The 13,699-nt window shown below is 39.6% G+C and overlaps 1 protein-coding gene across 1 annotated transcript in view; it reads left to right on the plus strand.

The window, feature by feature from the left end:
* Nucleotides 1–13,049, plus strand: part of PLA2G4F (phospholipase A2 group IVF) — a 38,599-nt gene extending 25,550 nt beyond the window's left edge. The window contains exons 13-20 of the mRNA XM_048486943.1: nucleotides 2,578–2,800; nucleotides 4,221–4,335; nucleotides 4,910–5,047; nucleotides 5,140–5,247; nucleotides 6,279–6,473; nucleotides 6,643–6,809; nucleotides 10,857–11,043; nucleotides 11,562–13,049. Of these exons, the coding sequence (XP_048342900.1) occupies nucleotides 2,578–2,800; nucleotides 4,221–4,335; nucleotides 4,910–5,047; nucleotides 5,140–5,247; nucleotides 6,279–6,473; nucleotides 6,643–6,809; nucleotides 10,857–11,043; nucleotides 11,562–11,788 (1,360 nt within the window). The 3' untranslated portion in view covers nucleotides 11,789–13,049. The remainder of the gene's footprint in view (nucleotides 1–2,577; nucleotides 2,801–4,220; nucleotides 4,336–4,909; nucleotides 5,048–5,139; nucleotides 5,248–6,278; nucleotides 6,474–6,642; nucleotides 6,810–10,856; nucleotides 11,044–11,561) is intronic.
* Nucleotides 13,050–13,699: the final 650 nt, after the last annotated feature.

Below are 13,699 nucleotides of genomic sequence, written 5' to 3' on the forward strand. Positions count from 1 at the left end.
TATTTTGCATACCTGCAACTTGTATAATTAAAAAAAACTTTCAAGGCCTGGAAAAGAACTATCAATTCAAACTTCAGCAACTTAAGCATTTCAAAACATGTGCTGTAAGTCCCCAGGACTCCTGTAACATGATTTCTTCTGTACATTTAAAATAGATAGTTTGGGTTTTTTAAGAGAATTGTTTTAAAATAGTATTATTTTAGCATCGGATGAAGTAGATAATTGCCTATGATTTTCATGCTCATTTAATGAATACATTTTAGTTGTAAATGTGCAATTAGATTATGTTACTATGCTTTAAATAGGATATTCAATTTACTTTATTTTTAAAAACATTTGTGGCTGGCCTTTCCATACAATTAGGACCTTCCAGGCAGCAAACAGATAAAAAGACAATACAAATCAGATTTAAAGTAGTACATAAATGAAAACCAGCCATTAAAATAAACAAGAAGGGGGGTAAATATTGGAACACTAGATTAAAGAGAAACATCTTCTCCCATGATAAAGTGGAGCAGCCAGATCTCTCTTGGAAGGGAATTCCATAGTTTTTTTGCCACAAGCCCCTTTTCAGGTTCCTACCGAGTTTGTTTCAGATGACCTGTGCACCTGGAGGAAGGCCCCTGAAAATAATTGTAATGAAGGGGTAGGTTCATTTGGGAGTAGGCAGTCCTTAAGGTATAATAGTCTTAAGCAGTAAAGATATTTAATGGTCAATACCATCTCCTTGTTGAAGCTGCTGGAACCTGCTTTTTAGGGTTCTGGTCTTTAGTTTGTCATTCATTCATTGACCTTTAATGGCATAAGTAAAATTTTTCATCTGTGGATCAGTTAAAATATAGTGAATACAGTAGAGACAAGGAATCTTGCAACATCTTTGGTCCGTCTTTAGTTGGTGTCGTTTAGAAACAGCCTGGGTGTTTCTAAGTCTGAAGTGAATGGGAGACTATTGATATGGGGTTCTATAAATTGACTTATCTGAACTTTATGTTTGGTACAATGCAATAAGATGTGTTGGGTAGTCTTGGCTTGATTTCGGGAACAGTTTCACAGGTGTTCTTGAAAAAGAATATGGAGATATCTTCCCCTGGTAACTGCTGAGGTAAAGTGTTTAGTCTGACCTGCACAAAGGTGTGGCGCATTGCTGGTGAAATTAGGTTTGAGAAATATGTGGCCAAGGTTCCTTGTTGACTTACAGCAACCGAGGCAGCATGTCGTTTCGGCGAGTGAGAGAAGCAGGGGGCAACTCTGCCGTCCTGTCTCCCTCCCTAGCCCTTTTATTGATGGTTACAGGTGGAAAAACAAACAGGGCATGCAGGTGGGGGGAAGTACAACACAATGGACGGGGCAAAGAGCACGGGGGTTAGAGTAGAGAATTTGGTATTTGCACGTACACACATATTGGGGCCAGAGAGTCTGCAATGTCAGCAGTTTTCTTCGAAACCACCTTTGGAAGGAGAGGTCAGTCGCAGGTGAGAGGCCTTTTTCAAAGCAGTCTATTGCTGTACTCAGGCACCCCCCTGGATTTTGGGGGGTCCTTTTCTAAGCAAGGTGCTGCCGTACTCGAGAGCCTCCTGGGCGCTGTGAGACCCCTTTCCAAGCAGAATGGCTGCCGTACTCTGGAGCCTCCCAGGCGCTGTGCCCCCCAACAGTTCCTCTTGGGTGGATGATGCCGTATCTCAAAGGAGAACAAACATTGTTGGCTTATTATAAAAGAATTTGGTACTCTGTGTCAAGGATTCTCTGTTTTAGAATGTTAAAGATATGGGGTTCATCAAGATTGGCAAAGTGCTCCGGAGAAAACTCGAGTGTATTGATTTTGTTGACAATATGCTGGTCCCAGGTGGAGCGGAACGTATTTAACTTGTCCTGTTCAGCACCAGATGCTGGCTCTACCTAATGCACGTTTGCTAGATTTAAAGTCTTGCCCATATTATCACTTCCTGATTTTTCCTGTCATCAGTATGGCTGGGATAGGACTGGTGATGAGTCCTTTTTTCAAATACTCCTTACCCATGATAATGTGAGTATGTGTCTGTGCTCATGGACATGTATATCTCTTACTTTCATGAAGCTGGGCTTGGATCCTCCAAATGGCAGAATCTGATCTTCCCCCTAACGACCCACAATAGTGTCTTGATACCCTGAAAAAGCTGATACTGGGAATTGAGGAAGCCTCATGGGCAAAATACCACATGGGGGGGAGGGGGGCTACTGTGAGGAGGAGGAATCCACTGAAATTGCTTCTTTTCCTCTTTGACTGGTAGGGAAGTACAGCAACGAAAGCTTTCTTCTCAATCAGAATAGTCTCCTAGGGTACACAGCATTTTAGTCTCCTAGGGTATACAGAATAGTCTCCTAGGGTACACAGCATCTCCTAGGATACACAGTTCCCATTAAATTTTTTCCTTCCCTGTGTCATCTTTTTGGAGTACACAGGGTTTGGAGGGAAAAAAAAGATTCATATGGTTTGTAGGATCTAAGCTGTGATGGTTAGTTAAATGCTGGAATAGTGCCTTGTTACTTGAATTTGATGCAATAATTCAGTCTTCTAAAATTTTGATGAAATTTTTGCAGGTGTTTGTCAACACTATACCAGGACCCTGAATGGTCACATAAAGATCTCAGAGAGGCGATTAGCAATGCCCAGGATAACATATGCAGCAGTAAAGTGGCAGCCTTTTCCTCAGAGCGACTGAAGTATTACTTCCAGGAACTGACTGCAATGGAGAATGAAGGACACAAAGCTTCTTTCACAGATCTATGGGGGCTTATTATAGAGTATTTCCTACTGCAGAAGGTAAAAAATTCTAAATGGGAAAACGTGTTGCTAGCCAGCAGATTCAGTTTCTTACATAGCTTCATCATTCTTGTTAGATATATGTAGATTTAATGCATACTCTTAGAAAGAAGGGACTGGCTTGAATAACTGTGGATACTCTTAATTTTTAAAAAAGAAATAAGCTATTTTCTATGGGTGGCGACAATGCAAATATGTATTTTTATTCCACTTTCCTTCCCAATGGGCATCTAAAGCAGCTTACAAAAATCAAATTCCATTTAAATAAACTTAAAACATATTATAAAAAACAAGCAAACAAAAAGGGAACACATAACAACCTGCGGTGACATCTACTGCATTAGTAGGCAAAGGCAAAGGTCACAGGCTGTGATTCAAGGGCTTAGGACGAGCAACCCTTTGTCTCTTGTCGTAGGCCCAGCAACAGAGGAGAGTTAAATGTTCAGTGTGGCTCTTACAAACTGACAGCCAGCTTCCCACAACTCACACTCGTTCTGAAATAATATACAAGCATATAAAGTATGCAAGCATATAAGTATCTAAAGTATAAATATACAAGCATATAAAGTATGAGTCAGAATTAAGCACTGTGAAAAATCTCTTCAGTTTCAGTAAGAAAAAGAACAGGTTCAGATCTTCCACTGAAATTTGTGAAACTTCAAATTGCTTAAATTTGTCCTGATAATGTTTGTAATATTTGTCCATTAAGAGTATAACTACATAATTTCTATAAAGAAACATCTGGGAAGAAGAGGCTAACTTTTTGTTTTAGTTGATAAATATTCATTTACTATTATAGTTGCTAAAAAAAAGTTTTTGTTGTACTGAAAGAAGAAATGTGGGCATCTTTCCTTTTGCTAAGCAGCAAACCATGTACAGCTAAATGAACTGGAAACTGTTAGGTGAAAAAAGCTGGCCTAATCATACTGTCATAGCTTTAGCTGCCTTGGCACCTATAAATGGTCAGAGTCTTGACAAATAATTATTAGTATTTACTGACTGTGAATTATTGCCTGAATGAACACTTTACCTACAGAGCAGGCTGAAACAAATGATCTTCTGGTGGTGCATGTATATGAGTGTCCCAGAAGTATCTGTTTTAAAAACTGAATTTAGATAAAATGAATTTTTAGAGCTGTAAAGTGGCTGAAGGCAAAACCCCTTGAAAGTAAGGATGCTCAGTGAGGATTTTATGCCTTCTATAAGAGAAGTTATTAGCTCCCAAAGTGCTCTGTTTATTTACAAGTAAATCAAATATTACAAAAGTTTTGAAAGTCTGTCTCTTCTAAAAGAAACTCAGAAGCACTCCCCTTGGGAAGCATGCCACAATATTACATTCACAATAAGTATTGTAGTAGAGTTAATTGTGAAGCAGTAATTTTACTTCCAAAATAATCAATTTATTAATTCTATTTTTCAGGAAGACCCATCAAAGCTGTCTGACCAGCAGGAAGCTGTGAAAGAGGCACAGAATCCTTATCCCATCTATGCAGCTGTTAACGTGAGGCCCAATGTTAGTGGAGATGACTTTGCAGGTATAATAAGTCAGGTTTATTTTTCTTTATAAAAGTCTGTAAGTAGAATTATTATTAAGCATTTATAGTGAGGTGGTAATACTCTAGTCACTTCACACTGAACAGAGGTGGTTTTCTTTGCCCATCAAAACAAAAATCCAAACTGAAGTAAATGCATCAGACACCTATTAATTAAAGAACTAACAAGGATTGTGTGTGGTGTGGAGAAGGCTCAATGGTAGTAGCCAGTATGGAATAGGTTTAGCTGACCCCTCCCCTTCCCTCCCCAGAGCGTAGGTGGACCTTGACCATATGCTGAGCCCCCTTCCTAATCCTAACCCCTCCCCTTCCCCTCCTGCCCAGGTGGGTAGGCCATGACCAGGTGACAGGACCCAGGAAATATTTTGCCCCATTTTATCTTATTTTACTCTCTTTTGTGCTTATTCCTTGAATCAGCAGTGCAGAGTTTCCATCATATCGGGTTTTCCCTAATTAATGCTGAAAGTTTGAGCAACATCTAAGCCAGCCTTTTCACAGCGAAAGGAAATGTAATGAGTATGTCTTCTGTGGTGATGGTGGGTTTTTTCCCTCTCAGAATGGTGCGAGTTCACACCATATGAGGTTGGATTTCGCAAGTACGGTGCTTTTATCCGAACAGAAGACTTTGACAGTGAGTTCTTCATGGGACGGTTGATTAAGAAACATCCTGAGCCCAGGATCTGCTACCTGCTGGGTATGAATTGTAACACCCTCACTATGTATAAGGCACAGCCTTTTAGTAATTTAAGCTGTGAAATTGCATTAAAACCTTCCCTATTTCTGTAGGAATGTGGGGCAGTGCCTTTGCAGCAAGCCTGGATGATGTCTTTTTGAAAGTGGTTGGTTCAGGCTTGAGCTTTCTAGAATCTCTGGGTGATGTTGTCAAAGTTATCGGTATGTATGGAAGTTGTACAATAATATTTTGTTAAATCATGCTTTTGAGGCAGAATCTAAAAATTTAGATTTGTGAACTTCACCATTAAATATGTGAACTTCATCATCAATAGAATGCTTGTGGAACAGTCCGTTATAGAAGAAATGTGCATGGAATAGTTGAATCTGGGTACAAAAGCGCACACTCCTGTCCTTGGCTAAGTCTTGAGCTATTTTGGGATGATCATTTCCACTTTAGGAGGCATCAGCGAAGTTTTCAAAAAAAATTCTAAAAATATAATCCTGAGCACCCTTTCATAGAGGTAAATCCACTGGAAATCAAATTTAATTTCTAAATGAGGAGAGATCTGTGACCTTGCCAAGGCTAGCCTGGAATCCCGTGTGAAAAGTAAAAGCTAAGCCCAGACTTCTTTCCTGGTAACTTAAATTCAAAGTAATTTCTTTTCTCGCTGTATAAATGAAGACACAGAGAACCAGTGTAGTGCCAATGCAGTACATTGGATGGGGTTCTTGTCCTTAGACTGGAGACACTTCACATCAAATCCCTGGCTCATCGTGGATCTCACTGAATACCTTGGGGCCAGTCACTGTTTCCTTACTTAATGTATGGGAGGTGTGTTTAGGTCTCGCATTCTCTGGAAGAGCCTGATGAATGTGTACGACAGGAGAAAGAGGGAGAAGGAAGGCCTCATGGAGATCACTCTGCGAAGGCACTACACAGTGAACTAGATTAATTCACTGGATTATTGAAAGAATAAAATAGGGGGATGTAGGTATGCTACATCGAGGACTTTGGAGGGGCTTTACAATACAAGTGAAATAATAACTGTCTTGATCTAGGGGGAAAAGTTTGTCATGAAGTAGAATGTCAAATATCATAGTCCCCATGATAACAAAGGGACACATAATGTAAACAGTGCTCAAGGGCTAACTGAAATGACTGATTTTGCAAATGTTATGGAAGAACTCATAGGCTATATTGAACACATAAACAAATGGTTACTGTTGTCCAAATGTTTTTTTAATTATAGATGACAGTAAACGGTTCCATTTCCGAGATCCTATGAGACTGAAGACTCGTCTGGTTATACCAGGTGGACCACTGCTGCAAATCTTCCAGGATTTTTTCAAGTCACGTGTTACAGCTGGGGAAACCTTCAATTTCATGCAGGGCTTGTTCCTCCACAGGGATTATGTCAACCTTAATAAATTTGTGGCTTGGAAAGGTAATTCTAAAAAATCTTATCCACACTAAGGTTTTCATTCTCTAGGATTAGACTTTTGCATGGTTGCAAATATATGCAGGCCTTCATTTCAATCTATTTCAGATTCCAGTCATTGTTCAAAGAAAATTACTAAAATGCTTTTAACCAGTCATTGTTTTTCGTCTACCAGGTACCCATTTAGATACTTTTCCTAATCAGCTGACTCCAATGGAAGAGAGTCTCTACCTAGTGGATGGTGGTTTTTCTATCAATTCTGCCTTTCCCTTGGTTCTTCAACCAGAACGAGATGTTGATGTCATTCTGTCATTCAATTACTCTTGGGAAGCACCTTTTGAGGTGAGAATAGTACTGCGTTTACTTGTGACAACACTATGATAGTATTTGATATGTCATAATGCTGTCCTACACTGCATTTGTGCAGAAAGGCACAGCATAGAGGTCCCATATGTGTTTAAAGGAAGCTGTGATTGTCCCAGATCAGTCCCTGGATGGAGGATGAGCATAGGTAGGTAGTAGAACTACCTACTACCATGCAGTGGCTGTGGTCTAAAATTAGCAGGGCAAGGAATGCCTGTCTCTTCAATTATTAATGTCAAGTATTTAGGTCCAAAGGCAAGAACCTTGATCAAGCTAAGAGTCACTAGCCTGGGGGAGTGGTGGGACCACCTAGTGGACTGGCTCATCCATGAATGGGCCAGAGTGAGGGAAGGCAGTAATTCCAGGATCTTTGAATCAGCCACTGGCATTGGATTGGTATTCAGATGTTATGTGACTTTCCAGGGCCAGAAGGTTATGGCTTGTATGTACAAATGTCCTTGCTCATCGTCTCTTCTTCTTATCTTCTCAGATTAGCCTGACTCACCAAGTCAGATGCATAGGACTCCTGTGGTGGAAGGCTGACAAACTTAATGTTCAGCTAGTTCCTGTCTGGAGCAGGAGTAGCTTGCTTGCTTGCTTTCTTCATTCCTTGTGACTCAATTTCAGTTCCAGAAATTAAAAACGTAAAAAAGATAAAATTCAGTTTGCCTCTTCACATAGTCATTGTCTTACAGCACAAACCCCCAGGTTATGGTCTGTATGTGTGGAAGGGGCACTGCTGAATGTCAATTCCCAACTAGAGGGAGTGTGTAGGCTGGGAAGGATGTTCCAGAGAGTGGGGCCTCAGTATATGTGTATATGTGTAAAAGGGGTGGGAGAAGGCTATTTTATAAAGTACTTAGCAACTAGTGTAGTGATTGTTACAACATTATACCAAGGGGACATTGTGTGCTAGTGTAGCCACCATTACCCCCCCCCCCCCGCGCCTTTATCCTCCCATTGTTTCCTGGTCTTCATTAGACAGTTGAGGGGCATGTCAGTGCTGCTGTGCATCTATATATATATAATATATATATATTAAGATGGCCCCTTCTTTTTCTTTCGGGCATGTGAGGGAAAAACAGTTTCCCTTGAAAATAAAATAAATACAGTGTACATATTCCGTCTTATATATTTGCATGGGGGTTTGAATTATTGCTATGAAAATCCAGTAAATAAATTATAACACAGTTTCTATAAAGCATTTTTATCATAACTACCAAGAATTGTATGATAAAAACACAAATGGTGCAGATGCGTTATCATTAACACTTGAAAAGAAATGTTTGTGTTCATTGTGACCACTTTCTGAAAATGTCCTCCTGATTATTCTATTGATTCATCATGTTTGACCATCAAGAGCATGCGGTGAGATATGCTTGGCAATTGCCCTTTAACCTTGAAAGTGTGTTTGTATGGAGAAAGCACGAACTCCTTTTGCAAGTTCAGTAAGGCCTTGGGTTTTTCTGAAGAATAAACATTTACATTTTTTTAATGGTGAACTGAAGATTCATCATATATTTTATATAGCCTATTTTTGTGTTTTGGGGGCAAGTTAAGTGGGTAGGATCCAAACAAATGTAAGTTCCATTTCCCCCAGTTTTTTAATACACTGATGTGTTTGAATGCTGTGACAGAAACTATAAAGCAAGCTCATAAATCAACAGCAGAACAAATACTAAGCAGCACTGCCCCAACATAATTTTTTTTTGACAGCATAACTTGTTTTATTTATTTATTTCTTAAATTTATATACCGCCCGATCCCCGAAGGGCTCCGGGCGGTGAACAACATTATTTGAACATCAACAGGAGCGGTCATACAAATATAAATACATAAGCTCCATCCCATAAAATAGCTTAAAACTCATAAAAACAGCGAATTTTTTGGGGGGGAAAATACAAAAGTGACGAAACCTTTTGGAGGTTGCGTTTCTATTATCCTGTCAGTAGATTGTATCATGAGGAAAATACTAGTTGATGTTTCTAAAATGAGTTGTGTAATGTTGACTAAAATATGCCACAAAGAAGGAATGTTGCAACAAATTTACCATTCCAAAATGTGTGCATGGATTTTCTGCTGAAGTTTATGAACCACAATTATTCAGTAAAAATCACTTTAGTATATCTATGTCTCTGACCAATTGTGCTCCCGAGGCACCTTATAATATTTTAAAATAATAAAATCTTTTTCAAATAAAATAAAGCACTGAACAATCAATATTTACACAGCAGCATTGATTATACTATATTTAAAATAGTGGAATAGATTCTGCAGAAAATTTCCGCTAACCAAAACAGTGGCAAATTTCACCAGCTCTGCTCTCTTACTCAGAACCTAGCTTCCCTTCTTGCTGATCCCAAGAGCTGGGGGTGGGTGGGTTTTGGGCTGCAGCAGGGGTAAGTAGGTGAGAAAGTTCAGCATTGTGGGATTCAAGTCAATGTATAATGGCAGCATTGAAACAGTTTTAAATTACTACTGCTGCAATATTTAATAGTAGTAAAGCAATAGTAGTAAAGCAAAAGAAAACTTAAATTACTAAAAGGCCAATGAGCTCAGCATCAAAAAAAGTCAACAGGGAAACAAGGAATAACCAGATTTTTTTAAAAAAAGAACACCTGCTTAGCAGAAGCACTTTCAAAAACCTCTTCTTGGACATTTGCAGTCCTTTATTTATATTTTGTTTTATAATTATTTGTGATTATCTTGTGCCATTGGGATGACATGGGATAAATGTCTGAATTGGCAAGTGACCAACTTTTGGCCCGAAGATATTTGACCTTCACTGTAACTTTGTCTGGTTCCTGTAGATTCTGTCAAAAGTGTTCTCCCAGTATTCCACAGAACAGGAGGAGACTGAGCACGTGTGCCTTGGCTTCCTCTTGTTACAGCAGCTGCTTCCCTGCCTCATTCCACTATGAGAGAAGGATGCCCTTAGATAGGATGAACAAATTCCTTTATTTATTTGAAACAATTATTAGCAACCTTTCTCCCCTTGTTCACTTCTGAAACTCAAGGCAGCTTACAATACAAATAAAATTATTATAAAAATACAATAAAATAATACTAGAACAGCAATCATAGAAAAGGCCACAATTTAAAAACTCCAGGTAGGACTGCCAATAAATAAAAACTAAATCAGTCAAACACAATCCTACATAAAATTGTCTTAGCTCCTGAAGAATGACAGTGAGGGGGCCAGTGGCACCGCCCTGAGGAGAAAGTTGATGTCTAACACTGTATATATGTGTATAGAGAGATATTATATAATCTCCCTACTTCAGGTTTGGAAAAAAGATAGTAATGTGTTATCCCTTAAGCTCTCATGTTTTATCAAGTCTCCCCTGGCATTGTGGAGACCAGAGGGAGGCTACAATTGAGCAGCCCTTCCCTTTAGCTTCCATCTACCAGTGTGAGGCCATAAGAGGGTGGAGAAGTAGATAGGCCTCCATCATACCTGGGCACAGCTCCAGTGGAGCCCCCGTCTCTCCAGCTTTGGTCATTTTAATTATTTATTTTTAAAATATAAGTCGGTTTGAGAACACTTGCATTAAAAAAGTAGTCTATAACAATACTTCAGCACTATGGCCTCTTGAAATTAATTGGCTCCAATAGTGGCTTCTAGTTTTAGCGAACCAACTCCTGAACAGCTAGATACCCAAGAATACAGCTTCGATAGGTTAAGTAGTTGACCATCCTGATTTAAGTGGATTTAAAGACATTCTTCTCCCACCCTAGTAACCACACTTTAATATAATTAGTAAATGAATTGTTCAATCTAATTAGTAAACAGAATTGAAAAATGAATGAATTGGGTTAATAGGCAGAGCAGCTGTGATTGTCGCTAGCATGTTTAAAGGAAAAAGAGACCAACACAAACCTCATAATATTAGTCTGAATTCAAATATTTCCTTGTTTATATCCAGGTCTCTTACTCTTTTTCTTCTGGGGATTTAACTGAATCCAGAATAATGTATTGTAGACATATATAGGTATTTATCACTCCCCTCCCTCCTCTTGCTACAGGTTCTACAACTGACTCAGAAATACTGCAGAGAACGGGATATACCTTTTCCAGAAATTATCTTAAATGAAGAAGATGAGGAGAGTCCTAAAGAGTGTTACATGTTTATTGATGCTGTTAATGCAAGGGCCCCCATAGTCCTTCACTTCCCTCTGATCAATGACACATTCTACAAATACAAAGCACCAGGTAATGATGAGGAGTTAAGTGCCTTCTTACATCTCGAGCAGAATTTTGGATTTGCTGAGTGTTTTGAACCCTTACCAGGTTTTGTTGGGGTCATTAAATTGTAGTACAAAAAGCTGACATTTTCTATTTAGATGAGAACATGAACTGGATGTCCCCAAAACAGCCTATTTTAAGAAGGAAATTGCTAGCTTCTTCATGAAAAAGGCTTTGCCCAACCAACTAGTTTTGACATTTATGTTGCTGATTTAATTTAATATTTCATTAATTTATGTTTAGCTAAAAGAATGTCCTAAAGATATCTGTGTTTACAATTTGTGAAACATGCAGCTCTTTATTTTTGTCACAAGGCAAGATAGAACATGCAGTCTTTCTTCGAAATCGTAACATCTTATTTCGTGGAACAGTGCAGACTTTTTTTTCGTAATTGAGAGGCGTAATTTAGGATTAACTCATCACCGTGTTTAAAAACAAGGTGCTCACCAATTATTCTTTTTCTTATCCCCACTCCATGGCTGCAGGAAAAGAACGTGAATCAGAAGCGGAGATAGCCTTTGGTGATTTTGCAGTTGAAGGAAAAGATTCACCATACCGAACACTAAATTTCACCTTTGAGCCCCATGACTTTGACAGATTGGTAGAATTGAATTGCTACAATGTGCTGAATAATAAGGATGCTATTTTGGAAGGGTTAAAGTTGGCTTTAAACAGGCGAAAGTTGAAAAATGATAATAGTAGGAGGAGATAAGTGCTTCCTTGTGTTGCTTCATGAACAAGTTAAGTTGAAATAATGAGTCTACTAAATAGCTTTTTGAGTGAATGTAAATTGAACTACTGAATTCCCTGCATATTGCACTGAAAGCTGAGTTTGCATACAAAAGAAGCACTTTACTCTTTCCTTATCCAGTTCTGTCTCCAGTTCTCTGCAGCAGACACAGGCTCAAAGGACAAAGTATGCAATGGTACAAAACCTTTTTCCAGAAGACAAATAGTACAATTGTGAGCAAGTTGCTCAGAAGTCTACCAAAGACTGTTTAGTAAACCTTAACCCCAGCAGAGTGTTCTTAGGATTGCACTGAAAGGCTGGATGTCCCATCAGAGATGTCTTCTCTGTGCTTAGAGTCATTTAAGTGGCTTCTGAAACACCAGCGGTCACAATTTAGAGAAGCTTCTCTTGAAAGGTCCATTATCCAGCTTCAGTCTTCATCTATAGCATGGACACTTTTTAACATTCAGTCTTCTCTGAAAATATAATGCTGACAGATCAGCACTGTGGTGATTCATGTGAATGCCAACTGGAAGCTAAACAAGGCTGTTTTCACACAGACATTTCATTTCTGCAGCGCTATGGTCAGGAGCATCCCTATGATACTGTTCATCTTGTTTCCACATTTTTCTGTGTTTTGATGCAATTTCCCCCAAAATTGACGTAATACAAACTTTATGGAAGGATTGCAGCCAAAGTGCCTTTGCCCGCCATGTAGATAGGAGGGTGCTCATTTTTTCCAGGGTCTGCCCATGTTGATGCCATTTTCTGTACCTCAATCCCTGAGGCAGCCATTTCCCATTTTTGCTGGAGGGTTCCTCCTGGGAGGGCTATTAAAATCTTCAGTAGCTATAGCAACTTAGAACATTATGGTTTACTGCAGCTATGTATTCATTCACATTTTTCATTTTTGGTTGCAGAGTTGATATAAAACTACACTCTTTATAATTCTGCAACCAAAAGCGTAGAACAGTGGAACTCATTGTGCAGGTTGAGGACAGGCACATTGACATTCGGCATCAACCAAAAGAGCCACATAATTTCTAAATGTCCTGTACACCTCCGTGCCAGACACACACTTATAACAACATAGTTTTACATGCAAATGCACTCCTCCTCCTCCCACCTTAGAGGTGGCTAAAACAAACACCCAACTACACAAAGCACTACACTGTTCCATGGGAACACATCCTACCATGACATGTCTCTGTAGATGCCAGCCACTGTGGCCAGCTTGCTGTTTTCCTTGGTGGGTGCTATGTGAAGAAGAGGAAATAAGAGTTTGGATTTATATCCCCCCTTTCTCTCCTGCAGGAGACTCAAAGGGGCTTACAATCTCCTTGCCCTTCCCCCCTCACAACAAACACCCTGTGAGGTAGGTGGAGCTGAGAGAGCTCCGAGAAGCTGTGACTAGCCCAAGGTCACCCAGCTGGCATGTGTGGGAGTGTACAGGCTAATCTGAATTCCCCAGATAAGCCTCCACAGCTCAGGCGGCAGAGCTGGGAATCAAACCCGGTTCCTCCAGATTAGATACACGAGCTGTTAACCTCCTACGCCACAGCTGCTCCTGTGATGATAGTTTTACTCTCTGCTGGCTTGCTATCTTCCTGACAGCCACCCTGAGCTGGGATGGAAATGCAGAGCTGTGGATAACAGTGGGGGATTGTTGGAAATGATGGGACTTTTACTTGTTTCCTTGGCATAAGGCCTCCAACTCAGGGAATCTCTACTGTGCAGTAACCTTGCCCACTTCCCTGGGACAGGGCAAGGGACTCACTGGGAAATATGTGGTTCCCAAGCCATTGGGTGACTATAGTGTACTTTTAAAAAAATGAAATAATTGCTAGTTGTAACACACTGAAAAATGAAAGTTCCTTTTCTCATCCATATGCA

Source organism: Sphaerodactylus townsendi, linkage group LG02 (assembly GCF_021028975.2).
Source record: "Sphaerodactylus townsendi isolate TG3544 linkage group LG02, MPM_Stown_v2.3, whole genome shotgun sequence".
In the NCBI taxonomy this organism is placed as follows: Eukaryota; Metazoa; Chordata; class Lepidosauria; order Squamata; family Sphaerodactylidae; genus Sphaerodactylus; species Sphaerodactylus townsendi.